The sequence below is a fragment of the Grampus griseus genome (genome assembly GCF_964374135.1).
Source record: "Grampus griseus genome assembly, chromosome: 9".
NCBI classification, from domain to species: domain Eukaryota; kingdom Metazoa; phylum Chordata; class Mammalia; order Artiodactyla; family Delphinidae; genus Grampus; species Grampus griseus.
Window position 1 is genome coordinate 90,078,535 of NC_139003.1, and position 21,056 is coordinate 90,099,590.

General features: G+C 41.7%; 1 protein-coding gene across 1 annotated transcript in view; it reads right to left on the reverse strand.

The window, feature by feature from the left end:
• LAMB4 (laminin subunit beta 4) overlaps window positions 1-21,056 on the reverse strand; it is a gene marked incomplete at both ends in the record, with an annotated part of 112,238 nt that overhangs the window by 31,473 nt on the left and 59,709 nt on the right. Inside the window, 14 exon segments of the mRNA XM_082661717.1 lie at window positions 4,424-4,520; window positions 8,941-9,161; window positions 9,998-10,014; window positions 10,016-10,127; window positions 10,130-10,202; window positions 11,648-11,652; window positions 11,655-11,812; window positions 12,255-12,302; window positions 12,304-12,404; window positions 12,408-12,425; window positions 12,428-12,474; window positions 13,921-14,017; window positions 14,021-14,064; window positions 15,534-15,711. Of these exon segments, the coding sequence (XP_082517843.1) occupies window positions 4,424-4,520; window positions 8,941-9,161; window positions 9,998-10,014; window positions 10,016-10,127; window positions 10,130-10,202; window positions 11,648-11,652; window positions 11,655-11,812; window positions 12,255-12,302; window positions 12,304-12,404; window positions 12,408-12,425; window positions 12,428-12,474; window positions 13,921-14,017; window positions 14,021-14,064; window positions 15,534-15,711 (1,216 nt within the window).

The following is a 21,056-nucleotide window of genomic DNA, read 5'->3' on the forward strand; positions in this document are numbered from 1 at the left end:
AGAATATGGATCTAACGGATGACACACTTGTGATGGCTGCTACTGCCCCCCACCCCCACCCCAGGGTGGTTCAGGTGTGTCACAGATTCTCTAAGAAGGCCCATGATCACACTTTTTCTTGGTGAAACCCAGCCTGGGTGTGCTGTCTTCCATTACATAAGGAAAACTGTTCTGTTATCAAAAAAGGGGTGGGTGGGCGGATCGCTCTTTGGTATTTACCCAAAGGAGTTCAAAACATGCCCACATAAAAACCTGCACACGGGTGTTTTTAGCGACTTTATTCAGAATTGCCAACTTAGAAGTAACCAAGATGTCTATCAGTAGGTGAATGAATAAAGAAACCATGGTATATCCAGACAACTGAATATTACTCAGCACTAAAAAGAAATGAGTGTTGAGCCACAAAAAGACATGGAGGAACCTTAAATGCTTTTACTACTAAGTGAAAGAAGCCAGTCTGAAAAGGCTACATGTTGCATGATTCCTTTTCACATTCTGAAAAGGCAAAACTATGGAAACAATAAAAAGTATCAGTTGTTGCCAGGGGTAGGGTGGTGGGTAAGGATGAATAGGCAAAGCACAGAGGATTTTTAGGACAGTGGAAATACTCTGTGTGATACTATAATTATGGATACATGTCATTATTCATCTGTCTAAACCCACAGAATGGACAACACCAAGTGTCAACCCTAATGTAATATGAACCTTGGTGATTATGATGTATCAATATAGGTTCATGAATTGTAACAAGTGTACCACTCTTCTGGGGATGTTGATAATGGGGGAGGCCATGGTGGGGTCTGGGGGTATATGGAAAATATCTGTATCTTCCTCTCAATTTTGCTGTGAACCTAAAATTGCTCTTTAAAAAAGTCTTTTAAAAAATAGAGAACATTAAATTCATTTTGTCTTAACTAAAAAAAAAAAATCCGGATACTACATGCACTTCAAATGAATAGGTTTTTGATTAAGCCTGAGGACGAAGGATGGGAAGAGCTATTGAAGTTACAGCAATTTCCAAAAGGTCAGGGGATCACTAACCTATGCCATTGGCTTGACTACAAGGAACAAGTGATTTAAAAATGCATTTGGCCAGCTTGAGTGAAACTAACGCCAATTAGAAATAAAAACTGATTAACACACTAGGCTCCTCCAATAGACGTCACCTGTCTGGCACATTCCCTTTGGTCCAAAGGCCTCTGCAGAAACCCCTGGGGAGCTCTGTGCACTTCACCAGCTGGAGGCCAAGGCTCCCCCTTATTACCTGCTCGTCCCCAGGAGCACTCGTGGGATCTGTGGCCTGAGTGGACTGTTCGCAAAGTTTCCTCTGTGAAAGATGAAAACATTTTTATAAAGTAAGATTATTAAAATATTAGAGGGGCACAGGAATAGAGGCTCTCTAAGACAGTTTTTCTAAGAGCCAACATTTCTCCCTGTTTTTTTTTTTGTTTTTGTTTTTTTTGTGGTACGCGGGCCTCTCACTGCTGTGGCCTCTCCCGTCGCGGAGCACAGGCTCTGGACGTGCAGGCTCAGCGGCCATGGCTCACGGGCCCAGCCGCTCCGCGGCATGTGGGATCCTCCCAGACCAGGGCACGAACCCGTGTCCCCTGCATCGGCAGGCAGACTCTCAACCACTGCACCACCAGGGAAGCCCTCTCCCTGGTTTTTAAAGTAGCAATCCCATTTGGAAAATTGAGTATTTGAATGGGGCAAAAATCCAAAGGCATTTTTTTTAAGCCACAAAAGCACATTTATAAAGGAATGGAGAGGAGGAAAGAGAGTTACCGTATGTGGCTACATTGAGGTGACCACAATCATAAATCCATTACATCTGACATTTCTTCGGATTGATTTCTTTTGGAAACCGATTTCAAACAGAGATTCAAAGATCCCTCCTCCTAGAACCAACCCAGATTCTAAATCTGCACTGTCCGATATGGTAGCTACTAACCACATGTGCTATTTAAACGTAAATGGATTAAATGAAATAAACAATTGTTTTGCTCACATGCACGAGCCACATTGCAAGTGCTCAGTGGCTACATATGGCTGGTGGCCCCCGAACTGGACAGTGCAGTTGTAGAATGTTTCCATTTCTGCAGAAAGTATCAAACAGCCCTCCTCTAAATCCTGTAACTATTGCTGAGGCATGGAATGAAAGACACTAGAACACAAACTCCATAGGTTGGGGGCCTTGCCTTATTTGTTCACTACCTAGAGTACCCAGTAGACACTCTGAATATTTTTAAATAAATAAGTGAATCTGTGATGGACCCCAAGTTATGAGAGCCACATTGAAAAAACATCCACTCTGCTGACTTCCTATGATCCATCTCCCAGCATGTACCTTAATCGAAAGTAGTTATTTTTGTCAGCATGTTTCCAAATAGCAGAAAATTGGCTACAAGTTACGATCTCAGAAATCTGTTCCATTTTAATGACTTTGAGGAATTTCAATATAGGCTAACATTCAATATAGCGTAAAGTTTTAATATAAGAGAAAAAAATGTATAGGGCTAAAACATTTCTTTTCAAAACTAGGATTAAAGTTTGTGGACTTTCAAATATAAGACATGACACCACAGAACTCCTAGAAAAGAACATAGGCAAAACATTTTCTGACATAAATCATACCAACGTTTTCTTAGGTCAGTCTCCCAAGGTAATAGAAATAAAAGCAAAAATAAATGAATGGGATCTAATCAAACTTACAAGCTTTTGCACAGCAAAGGAAACCATAAACAAAATGAAAAGACAACCTACAGACTGGGAGAAAATATCTGCAAATGATTTGATGGACAAGGGCTTCATTTCCAAAATATACAAACATCTCATACAACTCAATAACAAAAAACCAAACAATCCAATAAAAAAACCAGGCATTTATATATACAATACCAAATGTCAAATAGATAGCTAGTGGGAAGCAGCCGCATAGCACAGGGAGATCAGCTCGGTGCATTGTGACCACCTAGAGGGGTGGGATAGGGAGGGTGGGAGGGAGACTCAAGAGGGAGGAGTTATGGGGATATATGTATAAGTATAGCTGATTCACTTTGTTATAAAGCAGAAACTAACACACCATTGTAAACCAATTATACTCCAATAAAGATGTTAAAAAATATATATATATATTAGGATTAGGAAAAAATAAAGAAAATGCATAGATTTTTATGCATTTCTTGGAGCATTTTCATCAAATAAATTCTTGTGAAGGAAAAAAAAGAAAATGGGCAGAAGACCCAAATGGACATTTCTCCAAAGAAGACATACAGATGGCCAACAGGCACATGAAAAGATGCTCAACATCGCTAATTATTAGAGAAACACAAACCAAAACTACAATGAGATACCACCTCACACTGGTCAGAATGGCCATCATTAAAAAGTCTACAAACAACAAATGCTGGAGAGGGTGTGGAAAAAAGGGAACCCTCCTACACTGTTGGTGGGAATGTAAGCTGGTGCAGCCACTGTGGAAAACAGTATGGAGGTTCCTCAAAAAACTGAAAGTAGAGTTGCCATATGATACAGCAATCCCACTCCTGGGCATATATCCAGACAAAACTGTAATTCAAAAAAGAGGGGACTTCCCTGGCAGTCCAGTGGTTAAGACTTTGCCTTCCAATGCAGGGGGTGCGGGTTTGATCCCTGGTCAGGGAGCTAAGATCCCACGTGCCTCGGGGCCAAAAATCCAAAACATAAAGCAGAAGCAATATTGTAAAAAATTCAGTAAAGATTTTAAAAATGGTCCACATCAAAAAAATCTTTAAAAACAAAAAAACACAAAGATACACACACCCGTATGTTCACAGCAGCACTATTCACAATAGCCAAGACACTGAAACAGCCTAGATGTCCATCGACAGATGAATGGATAAACAAGATGTAGTGTATATATACAATGGAACACTACCAGCCATAAAAGAGAATGAAATAATGCCATCTGCAGCAAAATGGGTGGACCTAGAGATTATCATACTACGCGAAGTGAGTCAGAAAGACAAATACCATATGATATCACTTACATATGGAATCTAAAATATGACACAAATGAACTTATCTACAAAACAGACTCACAGACATAGAGAACAGACTTGTGGTTGCCAAGGGGTGGGGAAGGACAGATTGGGAGTTTGCGATTAGCAGATGCAAACTATTATATATAGGCTGGATAAACAACAAGGTCCTACTGTATATCAACAGGGAACTATATTCAATATCCTGTAACAGATCATAATGGAAAAGAAAAAAAACTAATTGGTTACACAGTTTTCATTTTATTAATATTTTGTGGAAAATTTATTTTAAAGTTTGTGATTTTTCGACCAAACAAAGGAATTGAAAACTCAGTTGGTTCATAGCAAGCCCGTGGTAGGACCAGGCTGACTGTACTCACGTTTTCAGAATTACCAATACTCATGAATGCATCGCCCCAGGGGATCCCCATAATAATTTTCCTCACACTCACTGCAGCGTTTCCCATCATAGCCTAATCTACACGGACACTGGCCTGTAAGCTCAGTCATGGGTGAGAAACTGACAAGCTCTATGATCTAAAACAATAATGCATTTTAATACAAAACAGTTTTCCCTCCAGTGATTTAGAACATACAGCTGTGCAAAGGCCGAGGCAGGAGGATTCCCGCAGCCAGCAACCACCCCCGACAGCACCAAGGATCAGAAGTTAATGTTTTTTGCCTGAGGGCTCTTGAATATACGGCCTGCTTCCAGCTGTTCAGGGACAGGTGGCCCCAAATCAGGAAAGAGCCACAGACGCAAATGAAAACGAAACACATAATGGGAAATAGGCCACATTCACTCCCAGGTTCTGGGAGTTCTCCCCTACCAGAGGCAGACCCAAGACCTGGACTTAACCTCCATCAATTAATTTGGCAAATAATTGTTTCCATTATGCAATGTAAAGTGGAGTTTCTCCGAGTTGGGCTAATGTTTTTCTCCACAAAACATTTTTTGGAAATGAAGCTTAATCATTCAATGACAGTTATTTAACTGTGTTTTGGGGAGAGGGCTGAACGTTCCTGCATCCTCCCAACTGCGCTTTTTTTTTTTTTTTTTTGGCTGCACTGCTTGTGGGATCTTAGTTCCCCGACCAGGGAGGGAACGAACCCATGCCCCCTGCAGTGTGGAAGTGAGGAGTCCTAACCACTGGATTACCAGGGAATTCCCCCAACTGGATTCTTGAAAAGCTTTTCTGAACACCAAGGAGACTGGAAAACTAACAGGAGAAAAATATAAAATCAAATCACTACTGTTGTGGTCCTAGGTTATACCTGACCAAAGCTGCTTACCCAACAACAACTCCAGAAGTAGCTGGATTCATACAGTGACTGGGTCTACTAAGCTTCTACCCATAACCACTGGCTTCTACTCAAATACAAGGAGTTATGGGAGCTTGCTGCCATATTGTCTTTGTTGGGCAATGCTGTCTTACACTGATGCAGAATCTGCTCCTTGTAACTTGTTCCCATTGTTCTGAGTCCAGTATAAGGAAATTGCACAAAACAGGCAGCCTCCCTCTTCCCACTTACAGTCCATCTCCCAACTAGAGGTGGCCATCCTCAACTTGTATATGCTTCATTTCTTTAAGCCAAGCACCCCTAAGACTTCATCACGAAATACATGGTTCTATCCATTATCCTTGTTGTCTTCCTTTGGACACATACTAGTTTGTCAATACAATGTTTAAAATGTGATACTCAGAAATGAGAACAATGTTCCTGGAAGCCATCTGGCCCCATAGAAGACAACAGGACAACAGCCGCCCTGAAGCTGGGCACGGCACACCCAATCCCCTCTTTGGCAGCCCAGCCACACCACTGGCTCACTTGAAGCATGCAACCAAAATCCCCCAGATGTTTTTCTCACAAGCTAGCACCAACTTATTACTCCCATCCTGTATTTATGCAATGGATTTAAAAAACCCAATTGCAAAACTTTATTTTTAACCCATGGACACATCATCTTCTTGTTGCCAGCCAACAAGATAGGCTGTTAAAATATCTTGTCTCTTGTTTTGTCTTGATCACATTAACTTATAACTTTATAATATCTGCAAATTTGATAAGCATGTTTCCCCAACTCCATCTAAACTGTTGATGCAAATATTGGACAGCACATTCGGATCTCTCTGTGAGAATGCACTAGGGACCACCTACTGGCTGACAGAGACATTTATCAGTAGTTGTTTAAACAGCTGGCAATCTAAATGTCCACATGTCTCTTCTATACTCCAATGAAAGTGTTTCCTGATTGTAAAGAGCAAACTTTCCCAAGGAATCCCCTATGGACCAGATGACCCCAAATACCCTTGTCATAAGGGGGTCTTTGGTTAAACCAACACCATCTGCTTTTCAGTTTTGTAGATTTCCCTTAGCCTCCATGACTGAACTGTTGTCTCTGTCAAGTCCTGCTACAAATATGCTTCCCCAAAGGTCTAAGAAGTATGCCAGACAGTGATGTCATGAGCATTAGGAGTTCCTCATGAATGAGGAAGCCATGCAGTGTGTAGAGATCTACCAATTTGTTCCATGGTTGGTGGCTGCAGGTGTGAGGAGTGAAGAGAAGCATATAAATGAGGCACGGTCCTCTAGTGCCCAGATCTTGGTTTCTAATACCATTCTCCAATAAAAGGAACCAGCCCTCCTTAAAGAAATGGCTGATTCTAGGATGGGGCAGGAAATACACAAGATGAGCTTAGAGCACCTTGCAGTGCAGAAAGTAAGGAAGTACTTAAAAACAAACAAACAAAAAATAATATGTCAAATGCACACAGAAGCCAACTGAAAGAGCTCCCCATGACCAAAGCTGGAAAAACTTGAATAACAAAATTAAGGAGTGCTGGATTATAACTCAAAACATAGTACAAATATCCTGAGTCCACTGATATTAAAAAATGATTGAGGGACTTTCCTGGTGGCACAGTGGTTAAGAATCCGCCTGCCAATGCAGGGGACATGGGTTCAATCCCTGGTCCAGGAAGATCCCACATGCCGTGGAGCAACTAAGCCCATGTGCCACAACTACTGAGCCTGCGCTCTAGAGCCCACGAACCACAACTACTGAGCCCCTGTGCCACAACTACCAAGCCCCTGCACCACAACTACCAAAGCCCACACGCCTACAGCCCAAGCTCCACAGCAAGAGAAGCCACTGCAAAGAGAAGCCCGTGCACCACAAAGAAGAGTAGCCACCACTCACGGCAACTAGAGAAAGCCCACGTGCAGCAATGAAGACCCAAAGCAGCCAAAAATAAATAAGTTCATTAAAAAAATGATTGAAAAAAATGAAGAGATGGGGGACAACAGACAAAACTCCAGTGCAGAAGAATTCCAAATAATTTACGGAGATACTCTGCCCTCAAAGAGACAGAGCATAACTGTCCATTCCTTAAATGTGGACTGTGTTTAGTGACTTCCCCCCAAGGAGTACAGTATGAAAAGGAGAAGGGTTGCTTTACAGTAGAGAAATGACACACACTGCTTCAGCCAGTTGATCAAGATTCAGGTCAACAGTGATCAGTCGTGTAAATGGTAAGTATCCTTGATGTGATGTGATGAGAATAGCGCTTTACCTCTACGGTCTTCTCAAAACCCAAAATCCAAGTCTCATCATGAGGAAAACATCAGATAAATTTGCATTGAGGGACATTTTACAAAATACTCCTCAAAACTGTTAAGGTCATCAAAAATAAGGAAAGTCTAAGAAACTGTCACAACCAAGAGGAACTTGAGGAATCATGATGACTAAATGTAGTGTGGCGTACTGGATGAGGTCTTGGAACAGAAAAAGGATATTAGGTAAAAAAACTAAGGACATCTGAATAAATTATGGACATTAGTTACTGATAATGTAGCAACACTGGTTCATTAAGGACAAATGTTCCACACTAATGTAAACATGAATAACAGAGGAAACTGGGTGTGGGGTACCTCTTCTCTATGTTGACAACTTTTCTGTAAACCTAAGTCTATTCTAATACAAACATTTATGAAGGGAAAAAAGGCCATTGTGTGCATTTGTGTGGGTATGGGTTGGAGCAGGGAGGGTTGGAGAGAGAAAGAAAAAGAGAAGGGAAAACACATTCAACATATAAGAACTACCTTCAAAAGTTGACTTGTACAAAATTTGGCCTTTGAATAAGTTGAACAGTGGAGCTGAAATTGGAGGTGAGCCATACTTATTAGTCAGGAAGATTCCAGCTTCTGAAATGAGCATTTTGATTCCAATTAAACCCTAATCCCTGTATTGTAGATTGGACTCTAAAATTTCTTGTCATTTACCCTTCTTCCTGCATCTCTACTAATGTAAAAGTGTTTCAAAGAATACATTTATCAAACCAAAAAAGCCTAATAATGACACTGTTTTCTCCATAAATAATGTTAATATTCTTTTAAAAAAATTTCAAGCTCATTGTTTTGACTGAAAATCACATGTGCAGTTAAGTAGTGTTAACTGTATATTAAACAATAAAGATTTGCTCCTAGGCTGCATTCTTTAGAAACAATTGCTGCTGGTCTGGTAAGTATAAGATAAATAAGATAAATTAAATGAGAAGACATCTTATTTAACCATATGTAAAGCAATTAGTGAGCTGCAGGGAATAACAGCTTGAATTTTTTTGAATGGAATTATGGATTCTGAAGGAACCCGTTAACTTTCATTCTGATTCATAATCAATTCCGATTCATGACGGATTTCTAGGGGCTTGCCTATGCTTACACATATGAAACTGTGAAAGAGAGGGTGCTCTGTGTTTCATTCCTTGATAGATGCAGACTCTATCCCCATTTAAGTCCAATCCTATCTAAAAACACTGATTAACAGCAGTATGTAAAGAAAACATTCTTCACATATTTAGAACGCATGTCTCCCCATCACATCTCACTTTGACACCACAGGAAACTGAAAGTCTCTTGCCTGGTCACAGTGTCTACTGAGTGAGGTCCAGGGCTCACAATCCCATGGCTGACATCCTCTGCCGGGGATGACATTCCAGCATCCATCAGCACGATGGTCGCAGGCCCGGCCTGTGACGCTGGGCATACAAGGGCATGTGCCAGTGTCAGGGTCACAGAGACAAGCTCCTCCACCAGGGGGACACTCAGAGGGACTCACGCCGGAAGGATGACAGGAACACCCTGGGAGCACAGAGCCGTCGTTGGGGGGTAAATCCGCGATAACGCTGGCATCAACAACCCCTGCAAACAACTTTAAAAGGCTCAAGAAAGAAACATCTTACAATAGAACAAGGAATCTAAGTCAGTTGAACCCATTCAACTGGTTTTGATCTCCCCAAAATGCAATTTCCTATGGTTCTACCTACTACTACATTCCAAGAGCTCACAATTAGGATAAATGAAAGTCTCACTTTTTCCTCACGCCACTCACCAAAGTTCCACTTATGTCAACACTCCAGAAACAAACTGACTTCGGTGAACTGAAATAATTAAAATATCTCCTAAAAATGAGGAGTATAGTCCTCCTCTTTATCATGGAATTAAACCCTTGTCCTCTTCTACATCAGTGACTCTCCTATTTATACATTAAAGTCACTTGATGAGCCGGTTACAAGGCAGATACCTGGGCCCGGCTCCCAGAGATTCAATTCCGTGGGTCTGAGGCACAGCCCAGGAATCTGCATATTGATACCACACGCCCCCATCCCCAGGCGGCTCTGGTACAGTGCATGGTAGCCCACACTCTGAGAAACAAGGCTCCGAACCCACTAAGGCACGTGTTGAAGAAAACAGTCACAAAAGGCAAACTAATAACACCAGTGAGTACTCTGCAGCTGCATGTGCGCTGAACCTGTTTCTGCTGCTGAGTTCAGGACATCAGCCCATCACCCCGTGGGCACTGGCACTACTGACCTAACTGAAATAAGTACGGGAGTTGCCACCACAGTTACGAGCTGCCACATTCTGCCCCCCGCCCCCCCCCCGCCCCCCAGGGAGCTTTGCAGACTTCCTCCTACAGGTCTGATTGAGGGTCAAAGTAACCTGGCCTGCAGAGCTGGCAGCTGGGGCCTTGAGTGTTGTGCAGACATTTAAGGTCCTCCCCCGTGACTGGGCTGCAGGACTCTGGATCAGTTACATCAATGTGCTGTTGCAGGCACAAGGTCTGCAGGGGGCTCCCGAAATTCTTGGATTTCCACAGAAACCAGCAGAGCATTCTCCACACTGCACACCAGAAAGAAGGGGAGAGGAAAAGGGAATGAGATGAGGGGTGTGTGTGTGTGTGTATGTGCTTGGGGAGGGATACGGAGAGTGATATGGATAACTGGACTCCTCCGGGGTTAATGAGAGGTCACACATTTGGGATGAATAAGGAAAAGTGCTCTAAATTAAAACAAAACATTCATTTAAATTTATTACCCATTCAGAGAATAAAAAGATGATTTGGATTTTAAAAGTCCTTGGTGAAGAATGGACTCTTTCTTAAAAACTACAGACTTGTGAGTGCAGGATTCCTGGGTCATCATATAACCAGGATCACCCCAAAATGCCTCCAGACCCAAAGCTAATCTCAGCCCGTTTTCTGAGGCGGGGGCACCCTAACCCTCATCTGGTCCTAGAGGTGAAACAGCAGCAGCCTGAGATAATGTGCCTGGAAGTGAAGAGGGGTAATTGTCTTGATGTGTGGGCCCTCGAGGGTATTTTTGTACTAACCTTTATTAAGACACCTTGAGGGTGTCTCCATTAAGGATGATGGAGAAACCATTCCCATCTCTCCTACACTCTACTCTTTCAATCACCGGGCAACTGCCATTGTTTAGGTGCCCAAATCACGGGTCCAACTTCCATGTTTTGGTTCATTCCATTTAGAAATGGTCTCATAGCCCAACTGTGGTCTCATTTCTTAACAACTGACCAACCAAGCCACAGTGCACATGGAGAAGAGGTTATAAGAATTAACTAGAGACACGTGTAACCTTAGAGGTAACAAATACGAAAAAAAAATGGCCATGTAATTTATCATGATGTTAATTATCACTGAAGAAAATAATAATGCCGTATTTTCTATTATGATTCAATCAAGTAGACTATAATTTTTTTCCTTGTTTGCACTACATGTTTATACTCATGCTTAAACTCTTCAAAATAAAATTTTTGATTGAGGGACAGACACAAATACTGAATTAATTTAGGCAGTATCTGTATAATGCCCAAACTGGTGTTTCAAAACATCTGAAAAAATCAATTATATCTGTGAAATACCAGTCAAATTGATTACTTGGAATTATATAAAGAAAGCATTTGACTGATTAATTCTTAACTTTTAAATTATGTTATATGTTTATATATACATATATCATTTAATCACATATGTATCTTACTTAATGAGCCATTATTTTATTTTAAAAAATTAATTTGATCTGAACTCATTTGGTCAGTTTTCTAGAACATTATTTAAAAACAATTATAGCTCAGTGAAATGATTTTTTGTCATTGGTTTTGAATCATTCAAATTCTTTATTCAGTAAAGTAGCAATTTACCAAATTGTGTCTTCTTACCATTAACTTATATCCTGTACCACTCATTTGTCCAAGGCAGATAAACTATGAACATGTCATCATTTTTTAGATAGCAATGTGGGATAAGAAAAAAACATCATGAACTATACTGCATACCTGCATAACCTTGAAGACAACTGCAGATTGCATCTGAGCTCCAAGGACTCTGATAACAGGAATGGGCAAAATACTGATTGCTTGGGGGAACATCTGGACACGGGCAAGGACGGCAGGACTGTCCTGAAGAAGGATTTCCATAGTAACCATCGATGCATCTGTCAAGGCAACTTTTTACTAAAATGTTACCAGGAACAGCTCACATTAGCCAATGTGGATTTGCTGTGCTTTAGGACAGCGCAACTCTCAAAATTCAATATTTTTAGAAGATGCTCATTTGCTCTGTAAAAGGGTTTTTTTGCTTCATGTTGAAAGTTCCATGGCTTAGTCATTAAACTCAATATAAAAGCACCTAATTTACATGCATATTTTAGGAATATAAAAAGCAAGGTGCCAGGCAAATGCCTGTTATTGATTACTTAGACACTGCTTGGCTCATAACAAGATTGTGAAGGATGATAAACTGATGCTCTATCTTTCTCGCCCATAGTCATCACTCTACACTTAAATACTGTTGCTTCTCTACTCAATGGTCCTTCAGATAATGTAGTGAAGTCAGAGCAAAAGAACAAAAAATAAGAGTGCATATGAATTCCGTACCTTTCACAGTTTCTCCCAGTTGTAAAACCTCTACAACTGAAGCACGACAGTGAACCCATTACAAAGGCAGGGGCGGCAGTTAGGAAATCCAAAATAGCCCTCAAGGCACCGATCACAGTAGCAGCCGGCTACCTCTCCATGGCAGGGGCATCATCCCGTTACCTGGTCACAGGACGTCCTGTTACAGTGTTCTCTGAGCCTTGAGGGTGGCAGTGACATGCTGGATAAAGCAAAGAGAAGCCTGTTGGGGTCGGAGTAGGGGCAGTGGTGTGCTGGTGAAAGAGTCACAGTTCTGATTTCACAATCTCTAATTTACTGTATCGACCCTATCAAGGTGAATAAACGGAATCTATACAGTGCTTAGAATAGAGCCTGGCATGTACAGAGAACCAGGTAAAAATATTTGTTAAATAAGAATCCACTGATTCAATCAACAGAATGTTGTGGACAACTGGTTTTTTTTTTTTTTTTGAGGTATAACTGACATACGACATTACATTAGTTTCAAGTGTACCACATAATGATTCAATATTTGTATATATTGCAAAATGGTCACCACTGTAAGTCTAGTTAACATCCATCACCATAGTTATAATTTTTTTTCTTCTGATGAGAACTTTTAAAATCTATTCTCTTAGCAACTTTCAAATATACAATACAGTATTATTAACTATAATAGCCATGCTGTACATTACATCCCCATGACTTATTTATTCTGTAACTGGAAGTTTGTACCTTTTGACGCCCTTCACTCATTTCACTCACCGCCCCCCCGCCACGCTTGCCCTCGGCATACACCAGTCTATTGGTGCTCTATACCTATGGGCTTGTTTTTTTGTTTTTTGTTCATTTTAGATTCCACATATAAGTGAGATTATCCAGTATTTGTCTTTCTCTGACTTATTCACTTAGCATACTGCACTCAAGGCTCATCCATGTTGGCAATATCCTCTTCATTTTTATGGCTGAATAGTACTCCACTGCATGTGTATACCACATTTTCTGTAATCATTCATCTGTTGGTGGAAACTTAGATTGTTTCCATATCTTGGCTATTGTAAATAATGCTGCAATGAACATGATAGTGCAAATATCTTTTCGTGTTAGTGTTTTCATTTTCTTCAGATAAATACCCAGAAGCAAAACTGCTGGATCATATGGTAGTTCTTTTACATTTTTTGAGGAACCTCCATACTGTTTTCCATAGTGGCTGCACCAATTTACATTCCCACCAACAGTGTAGGAGGGTCCCCTTTTCTTCACATCCCAATCTCACTGTTTTAGCCTTTCCAGCCACTGGGCTTAGGCATCAGATGTTAAAGCCGGGTTTATACAGCCAACTCCATGGTGTCCTCACATCCTCACTGGACTACCATCTACCTGATACAAACTGAAAACTCCCTGAAACACGGACCATGTTTTTTTTTTTTATCATCACTCATGTTTCTTAATAGAGCTCTGTACACAGTCAGTGCCCACTGAATGGAAGAATAAAGTATAGCGGGAAAACTTTCAGTATATTTTATCTACATAGACAAGACAATCTGAATAATGAAGCCAAATTCCTAATCCCTCCCCTTTCCAACTCCCCACATTGATTTTCCTGCCTTTAAAACTCCAAGGTTGAGAACACGTGTGTTTCCCCCATCTGGCTTTTGCTACATACAGTGACAGCCGTGATGCCCCAAACTGTAGCTTCCTGTTGAGCACGTGTCACAGCAGTGGCCGGTCACACGAGGCTTGCACTGGCACTGGCCTTCCAGTCAGCTGCAGTTGGGTCCCACTGAGCCCTGTGGGTGACAGTTGCAGGCTGCAGGGAACAAAACAAGTTAGAGGCAAAGGAAGTGACAGAGAAGCACTCCGTCCTATTAGCAGCGCTAGTTCATGTCTTTCTCATTAGTTACCTCTAATCCTTAACTCCCTCATCTGTTAACTGGGGATAACATATGATATACCTCCTGGGGATATAAGGATTGAAGACAGTCATGCCTGTGAAGTACTTAGAATAGTGTTTGGCACCTGTAAGTGCTCAATAAACACTACTTAACAAACATCACTTAGCAATGAACATTACTTAACAAGTTATTGAAAGGCTTAAAATAAATTGCTTCAATCATTAATTGTTCCAATGTAATTGTTATTTCTTCCATTCCTGATAATCCATGTTGGTGCTGAACTATACCTTTCATTTCCCTTGTTCCATATCTTTCATGAGATTGCAGGCATCCCAAAAGCCAGAGTCCTGCATGGAGAAAGCATCTGTCTAGAACTTGGGAAGCCCAGACTCTTCATGGTGGCTGTCACGCTATAGCAGTGATTCTCAACTAGGGGGAGATTTTGCTCCCCAGGGGACATATGACAAAGTTTGGGGACATTTTTGGATGTCACAACTGAGGGGAGGGTGCTACTGGTATCAGGTGGGTAGAGGGGAGGGTTGGTGCTAAACATCCTACCATGCACAGGATAGCAACCCCTCCCCCAATGAACTATTACCCAGCCCTAAATTTTAAAAGTGCTGAGGGCGAGAAACCCACTCTATAGCTTAGCGAAATCTGCAAGTTACCTAATGTTTTGGACCCAACAGTCTCATTTATTAAATGAAGGTTTAGGGATGAAAGAAGGTGTTTAAAGTTCATTCCAGGTTTCCAAAGAAATATTTTAGGACCATTGTTCCAGGAATCTGGCATCCCCAAGCGACTGCCAGTCTCCTCTTTCATACAGTTCTTGTACTGCGAGTTATGATTCCAACACATGGACAGACTGCTCTGTGTACCTAATCATCGGGCAGCTGGTATCTACATTGGCTGGTAGGAGTAGATACTAAAATACATTAGATCATTTCACTCACGTTCCTAAAAGCCTTTGCAGAGATAGCGGCGATTCAGTGGAGCCCGTTAAACAGATACTCAGGGACTTCCCTGGTGGCGCAGTGGTTAAGATTCCACCTGCCAATGCAGGGACACGGGTTCGATCCCTGGTCTGGGAAGATCCCACATGCCGCGGAGCAACTAAGCCTGTGCGCCACAACTACTGAGCCCACGTGTTGCAACTACTGAAGCCCGCACGCCCTAGAACCCATGCATCACAACTACTGAGCCTGCAAGCCACAACTACTGAAGCCTGCAAGCCTAGAGCCCGTGCTCCGCAACAACAGAAGTCACCACAATGAGAAGCCCGCGCACCGCAACGAAGAGTAGCCCCCGCTCGCCACAACTAGAGAAAGCCCGCTCGCAGCAACGAAGACCCAACGCAGCTAAATACATAAAAACAGACACTCACCCACAGCCCCGTTGTGCAGCCTGGCAGACAAACTGGCTATAAGCCTTTCACACGCTCCAGGGAGCACCTGAGGTCCCATTGCCGAGGCAATTTCAACACAGTTGTGCAGGTGATATTCATCTAAATCCTGCTTGCTGCAGAAATTCTCCAATGAGTTGATTTGGGGAATAAGACGAACCTTTTGAAATAATGAGAAATAGAAGACTTACGTTCAAAACTGTCCCCTATTCAAGATTCCAGTTATAAAAAAAAAAAAAATAGATCTGTGAGAATCGTGGTTGAAAAGAGACTCAATTCCATCCTTTCAATTGCATATGACCGAAGACTTTAAGATTTTCAATTTAGTTAAGAAATCTTTAAATATTTACATTTATTGACTTATGGCAAAGAAAATAAGGTTTTATCTTTTTATTACTATATTTTTTACTTGTTAATCAATTTGTCTTAGATTTGAAGGAGTTTTAACTAGGCTACTTGTGATAGATTAAGAAATTATGGCTTACACATAGCACAGGGAGATCAGCTTGGTGCTTTGTGACCCCCTACAGGGGTGGGATAGGGAGGGTGGGAGGGAGACGCAAGAGGGAGGAGATATGGGGATATATGTATATGTATAGATAATTCACTTTGTTATAAAGCAGAAACTAACACCATTGTAAAGCAATTATACTCCAATAAAGAAAGAAATTATGGCTTAGACGTTGCATTCTGTAGTATTACTGTGGAACTCTAAAACTCTCCTTTAGAAAGTTTTATCTTTTTCAATTACATACGAACAGTGCTGTTCTACATCAAACTATCTGCCTCCTGGAGATTCACAGTACAGATTAACGTATTAAACCTCTGAGAAGTACTGCAAGAAAAACACTGTTGTTACTGAAGCATAGTTGATTTACAATGTGTTAGTTTCAGGTGTACAGCCCAGTGATTCAGTCTCCATTCTGCTACCCCCCCAACCTCTCAGCTCAGTGGTTCTCAATATGAGAGGTACTCACCCCCAGGGAGCATTTTAGAAATTCCAAGGGGTGTTTTTGGTTGTCATGGCTACTAGGTGAGGTGTGTTACTGGCATTTAGTGGGTGGGGATCAGACATGCTAGACATTCTCACAGTAAGGAAAATCATCGCATGCCTCCGACAGCTTTTGAATATTTCACTGAACATCCATGAAGGAGGATTCCGTGCTTATGATGATGAGTTGAAAACCTTACTCTGTGTTTTTAAAACACGATAAACATGTTTACAACACACCTGCTTGCATGGCTATCTCGTATGTAGTGAATCTACGTGTTTGAGCATCTCTGTACTTCAGTATGACTCCCGGTGTGTTCATGTTGGTACACGTATGTATTGAAGTACATATTATTTCCTCATAAATTACTTCCCTTTTATTGTGTTTGCACATTAACATTGATATTATTTGGAAGTTATGTGTGCAGGTAGGCTCTAATGCCTGTGAATTTCATTGCAGGGTAGGAAAGAGGGTTACAAACTAATCAATATTTGTAATAAAAAGGGAAGGTTGGGGCCGCTAGACTTCTGAGACGGCCCACAGTCTGTGGAGTGTTTCTCTCCCAGGGCCGCTCTCACTTTCCAAGACGACTCCATGCCCTGGGGCTGCTCTTGCCTTTTGAGATGGACTGCCTCCTGTCTATGGAATGTGTACCACTCTAAATAAATCTACTTCTAACCAATCACTTTGTCTCCCACTACATTCTTTCCGCAAAGAGACATGAAGAACCTGAGCTGCAGCAAGTCCTGAGACCAGGCGTGTGATCTCAATTACAACAGAGTGGGTTCAAGGGGGGAGAAAAAAAAGGAAGGTTGTGTCAGATGACATTGAGAGCCACTGTCCGAGCCACACCAAATGACCTGTCACAGTTTCCAGTATCTGTCACACTGTGTTGTCATTTCCTGTGTAACTGCCTGCATCTCCCCTTTAGAGCATCAGCCCTGGCGGGGCAGGGAAGGTGTTGGTCTCGTTTACCCTGTGCCTGCCCAAGTGGTTAATTTACAGTAAATGCTTACTAAAAATTGTGCAGTAGGGCTTCCCTGGTGGCGCAGTGGTTGAGAGTCCACCTGCCGATGCAGGGGACACGGGTTCGTGACCCGGTCTGGGAAGATCCCACATGCCGCAGAGCGGCTGGGCCCGTGAGCCATGGCCGCTGAGCCTGCGCGTCCAGAGCCTGTGCTCCGCAACGGGAGAGGCCACAACAGTGAGAGGCCCGTGTACCACAAAAAAAAAAAAAAAAAAATTGTACAGTAAAGAAGTATACATACATTCCTAGTATTGTATCTTTGATACTAAAATGACTCTGCATTCTCCAAACACAAACCAAGCAGGGTGACATCTAGGAGGAAGCCAGATGGGCTAGGCTTGGTGGTGAGGGCAGGCAATCAGGGACAAATTGTTTACAGTTCTTGGTCTCAGCCGGTTTAGAGTTGGCCATTCCTGGCACCAAGACGACAGAGCAGATGACAAGAGTCCCTGTCTATCAGCGATAGGATTTTGTAATGCCATGACTCACTTCTCCTAGAAACTTTTAGGGGCTTCATGTTTACCAAGTGTCATCCAACCCACGGTTTAAAAGAAGAATGGCAGTTTTATGTTCTAGAATACATAATTTATGTTTGACTCTCAGCACATTTTTATGGGCACACATATCATGTAATCAGGGCAACCGAAAATAAAAACCCAACCATCTCACTATGGCTGCCAAACAAAAGATACTTGTGCAGAAGGATGACAAAGCTTTCCTCTGGTCTTCTTGGTAATGCATCTCAGTCTCAGATGCAAATGTTAATCTGGCTGCAGAGAAGAATGAACTTTGAAAGGGTCAGTTCCAAACAATCGAGTATCTTCCCAAAGCAGCAAAACTGCTTTAGGCTGGAATCATAAAATGTGTAACGACTTTCTCCTACTGCCATCCTGGGTCAGGGACTCTAGGGTTCACTGCAGGTGCCCTGCCTGGATCCTCCCATCCACCAGCTGCTGTGGCACTGGCTGCTAAAAGCTCACAGCTGTCCCCTTCTCCAGAAAATTGGACCTAGCCAAGTGAGTGCGCTCTCTGGGGGTTTGGGTAGCTGATGATGACGTGGGCACACAAGGCCCCACCCCTTCGCCTCCAGGTGGAACCAACCCTGTGGTGCATTTCTTGCTCCAGGGCCCCCTGGAGACCACATCCTTGCCGGGCTCCGCCCCGCCCGCCCCCCCCCCCCAACCCCCGCAAGCATGCCCTCAATAACCCAGGCCAACCTGAGTCCCTGCTTGTAGGAAATCTGACCTCAACTGCGGAGCTAGGGCCTCTTCTGGGAGTCTGGACAGTTTGCCAAGATTGGGGTGCTCTCTTAATTTCTATTTTGGTTTCAGGGTTTTCATGGCTATATATAAGGAGAACGATTGCTTGATAATTGACCAAATGGACATATTTTAAGTTCATTTCAAATTATCCGTTTATATTCTGCAGCAAACATCACTGCAATGATTTTGTTTACATGCCTGTCTTCTGTGTCAGGCTGAGGACGCCTTGAGGGCAAGAACCAGATTTTACCCCCAATCCCCAGGAACCAGCACAGTGCCCGGCCCACATACCCTCAGAGAAGGGGTGATGAATGGACAATTTGGATGGATGCATCTAACACAGCAACCAGTGATTATCTCTGGAATTTACAAAGTTTAGAAATATTTAGGACATGGATTTAAAAAGAGGAGTACTTGGCTCTCATAAATTTGAGTTTCATGACTGTTATGATACAATAATAACATCCCTTGGTGATTAGGAATCCTTATTTTCTTCCTTTCCCTTTCTTTACTCTGCCTGGGTTTAGCTTTTTTTCCTGAATTAAACCTGTTGGATTTGAGTCTCGTTCTTTGGAACTCACACGTTGGTCATGAGCAACAGTTCTATTTAAAGCTCCTCGGTAGAGAACATGAGTTATATGGACAGGGAAATCATGAGCGTTTACATTTCCCACTTTACATTTCTACTTTCCACTTCAATTCTATTGAATTTCAGAGAAACAATGAATAATTTTTTAGTATGTATAAGGTAATATTTTAGGGCAGTATTTGGGACATATTTATATGATATTCAAATTTAACTGGGTACCCTGTATCTTTCTTTCCTCCCTCCCTCCCTCTCTTTCCTTCCTTCCTTTCCTATATCTTGCAACCTCACCTTTGGTAAAATCATCTTAAAACAATGGCTTTTTTTCATGTTATAAAAGCTGAACTTATTGAATAAAATCTAAGATATACCTGCCTCATACTAAATTCTATAGTAGATGTTGAAATTAAAAAGTTCTAGGGTATAAATTAAAAAGGTTCAATAGTTAAAAACTGAACTTTAAAGACACAATACACAAAATGTGGATATAGTTCATTAAATCAGGGGTTGACAAACTTCCTATAAAAGGCCAGAGAAGAAATATTTTGAGCTTTGCGGTCATAAGGTCTCTTGCAAATAGGTGTCTTTGCAGCTTGAAAGCAGTGTAGATAATATGTAAATGTATGGGCGTGGCTGTGTTCCAATGAAACTTCATAGGGCCGTAGTTTGCTTATTAAATCACAATATTAGAAGATTGTTACAAATGTTTAAAAATGCAATTTTAACAAAGCAATTCCATTTTATCCACAAAAGTACTTTAGAAAAGTCCCACACAATTCTCTACAATTCTGCTAAAGGTGGAATGAAACCGGCACTTTCATAAATTATTGATGATCCTGAAAATTAACTGACATATAAATTAATTAATACCTTCCAGAAATTAATATGACACATTATTTCAAGAACCATAAAACCCTGGGTAAAGTAGGACTGTATTTTCAAATGTTTAAAAAATATACCAACTACACAGAGTAGAAAAAATAGAAGCAACTTAAATGACCACAAGTAGGGGAATAGATAAGTACATTAAGTAAATTTATTCAATGTCCAAACTCTGCCCAGGGACAGGCCTGGGCCTGAAGTTGTGCACAGAGTGAGAGTTTGGAAGGAATGCCTGTGGCCCAAATTTGTGAGCCACAACTACTGAGCCTGCGTGCCACAACTACTGAAGCCCACGTGCCTAGAGCCGGTGCTCTGCAACAAGAGAAACCACCGCAATGAGAAGCCCACGCACCGCAACGAAGAGTAGCCCCCGCTCACTGCAACTAGAGAAAGCCCGAGCACAGCAACAAAGACCCAACACAGCCAAAAATAAATAAATAAATGAATTTTAAAAAAAGAAGCCACTTAAAGAAATACTATGCATGCTTCCTAAGAATGGTAAGATTACATAAGCATAATAAGAAAACACTGATGATATAATAGGAAGTGAAAAAAAGCCATGTACAATCTTGTCTAAGCACTCTGATTACAATGATATGAAAACATAATATGCAATAAATGGGAACTTGTAAGCTGATAATAATTAATGATTGTTGGAATTTCTCCCCAGACTTTCTGCAGTGCCAGGGCACAGCAGTGGCTCCAGGCAGGGATGTGTGAATCAGGCCTTCTGGCTCTGATTTCTCACTCCTCATT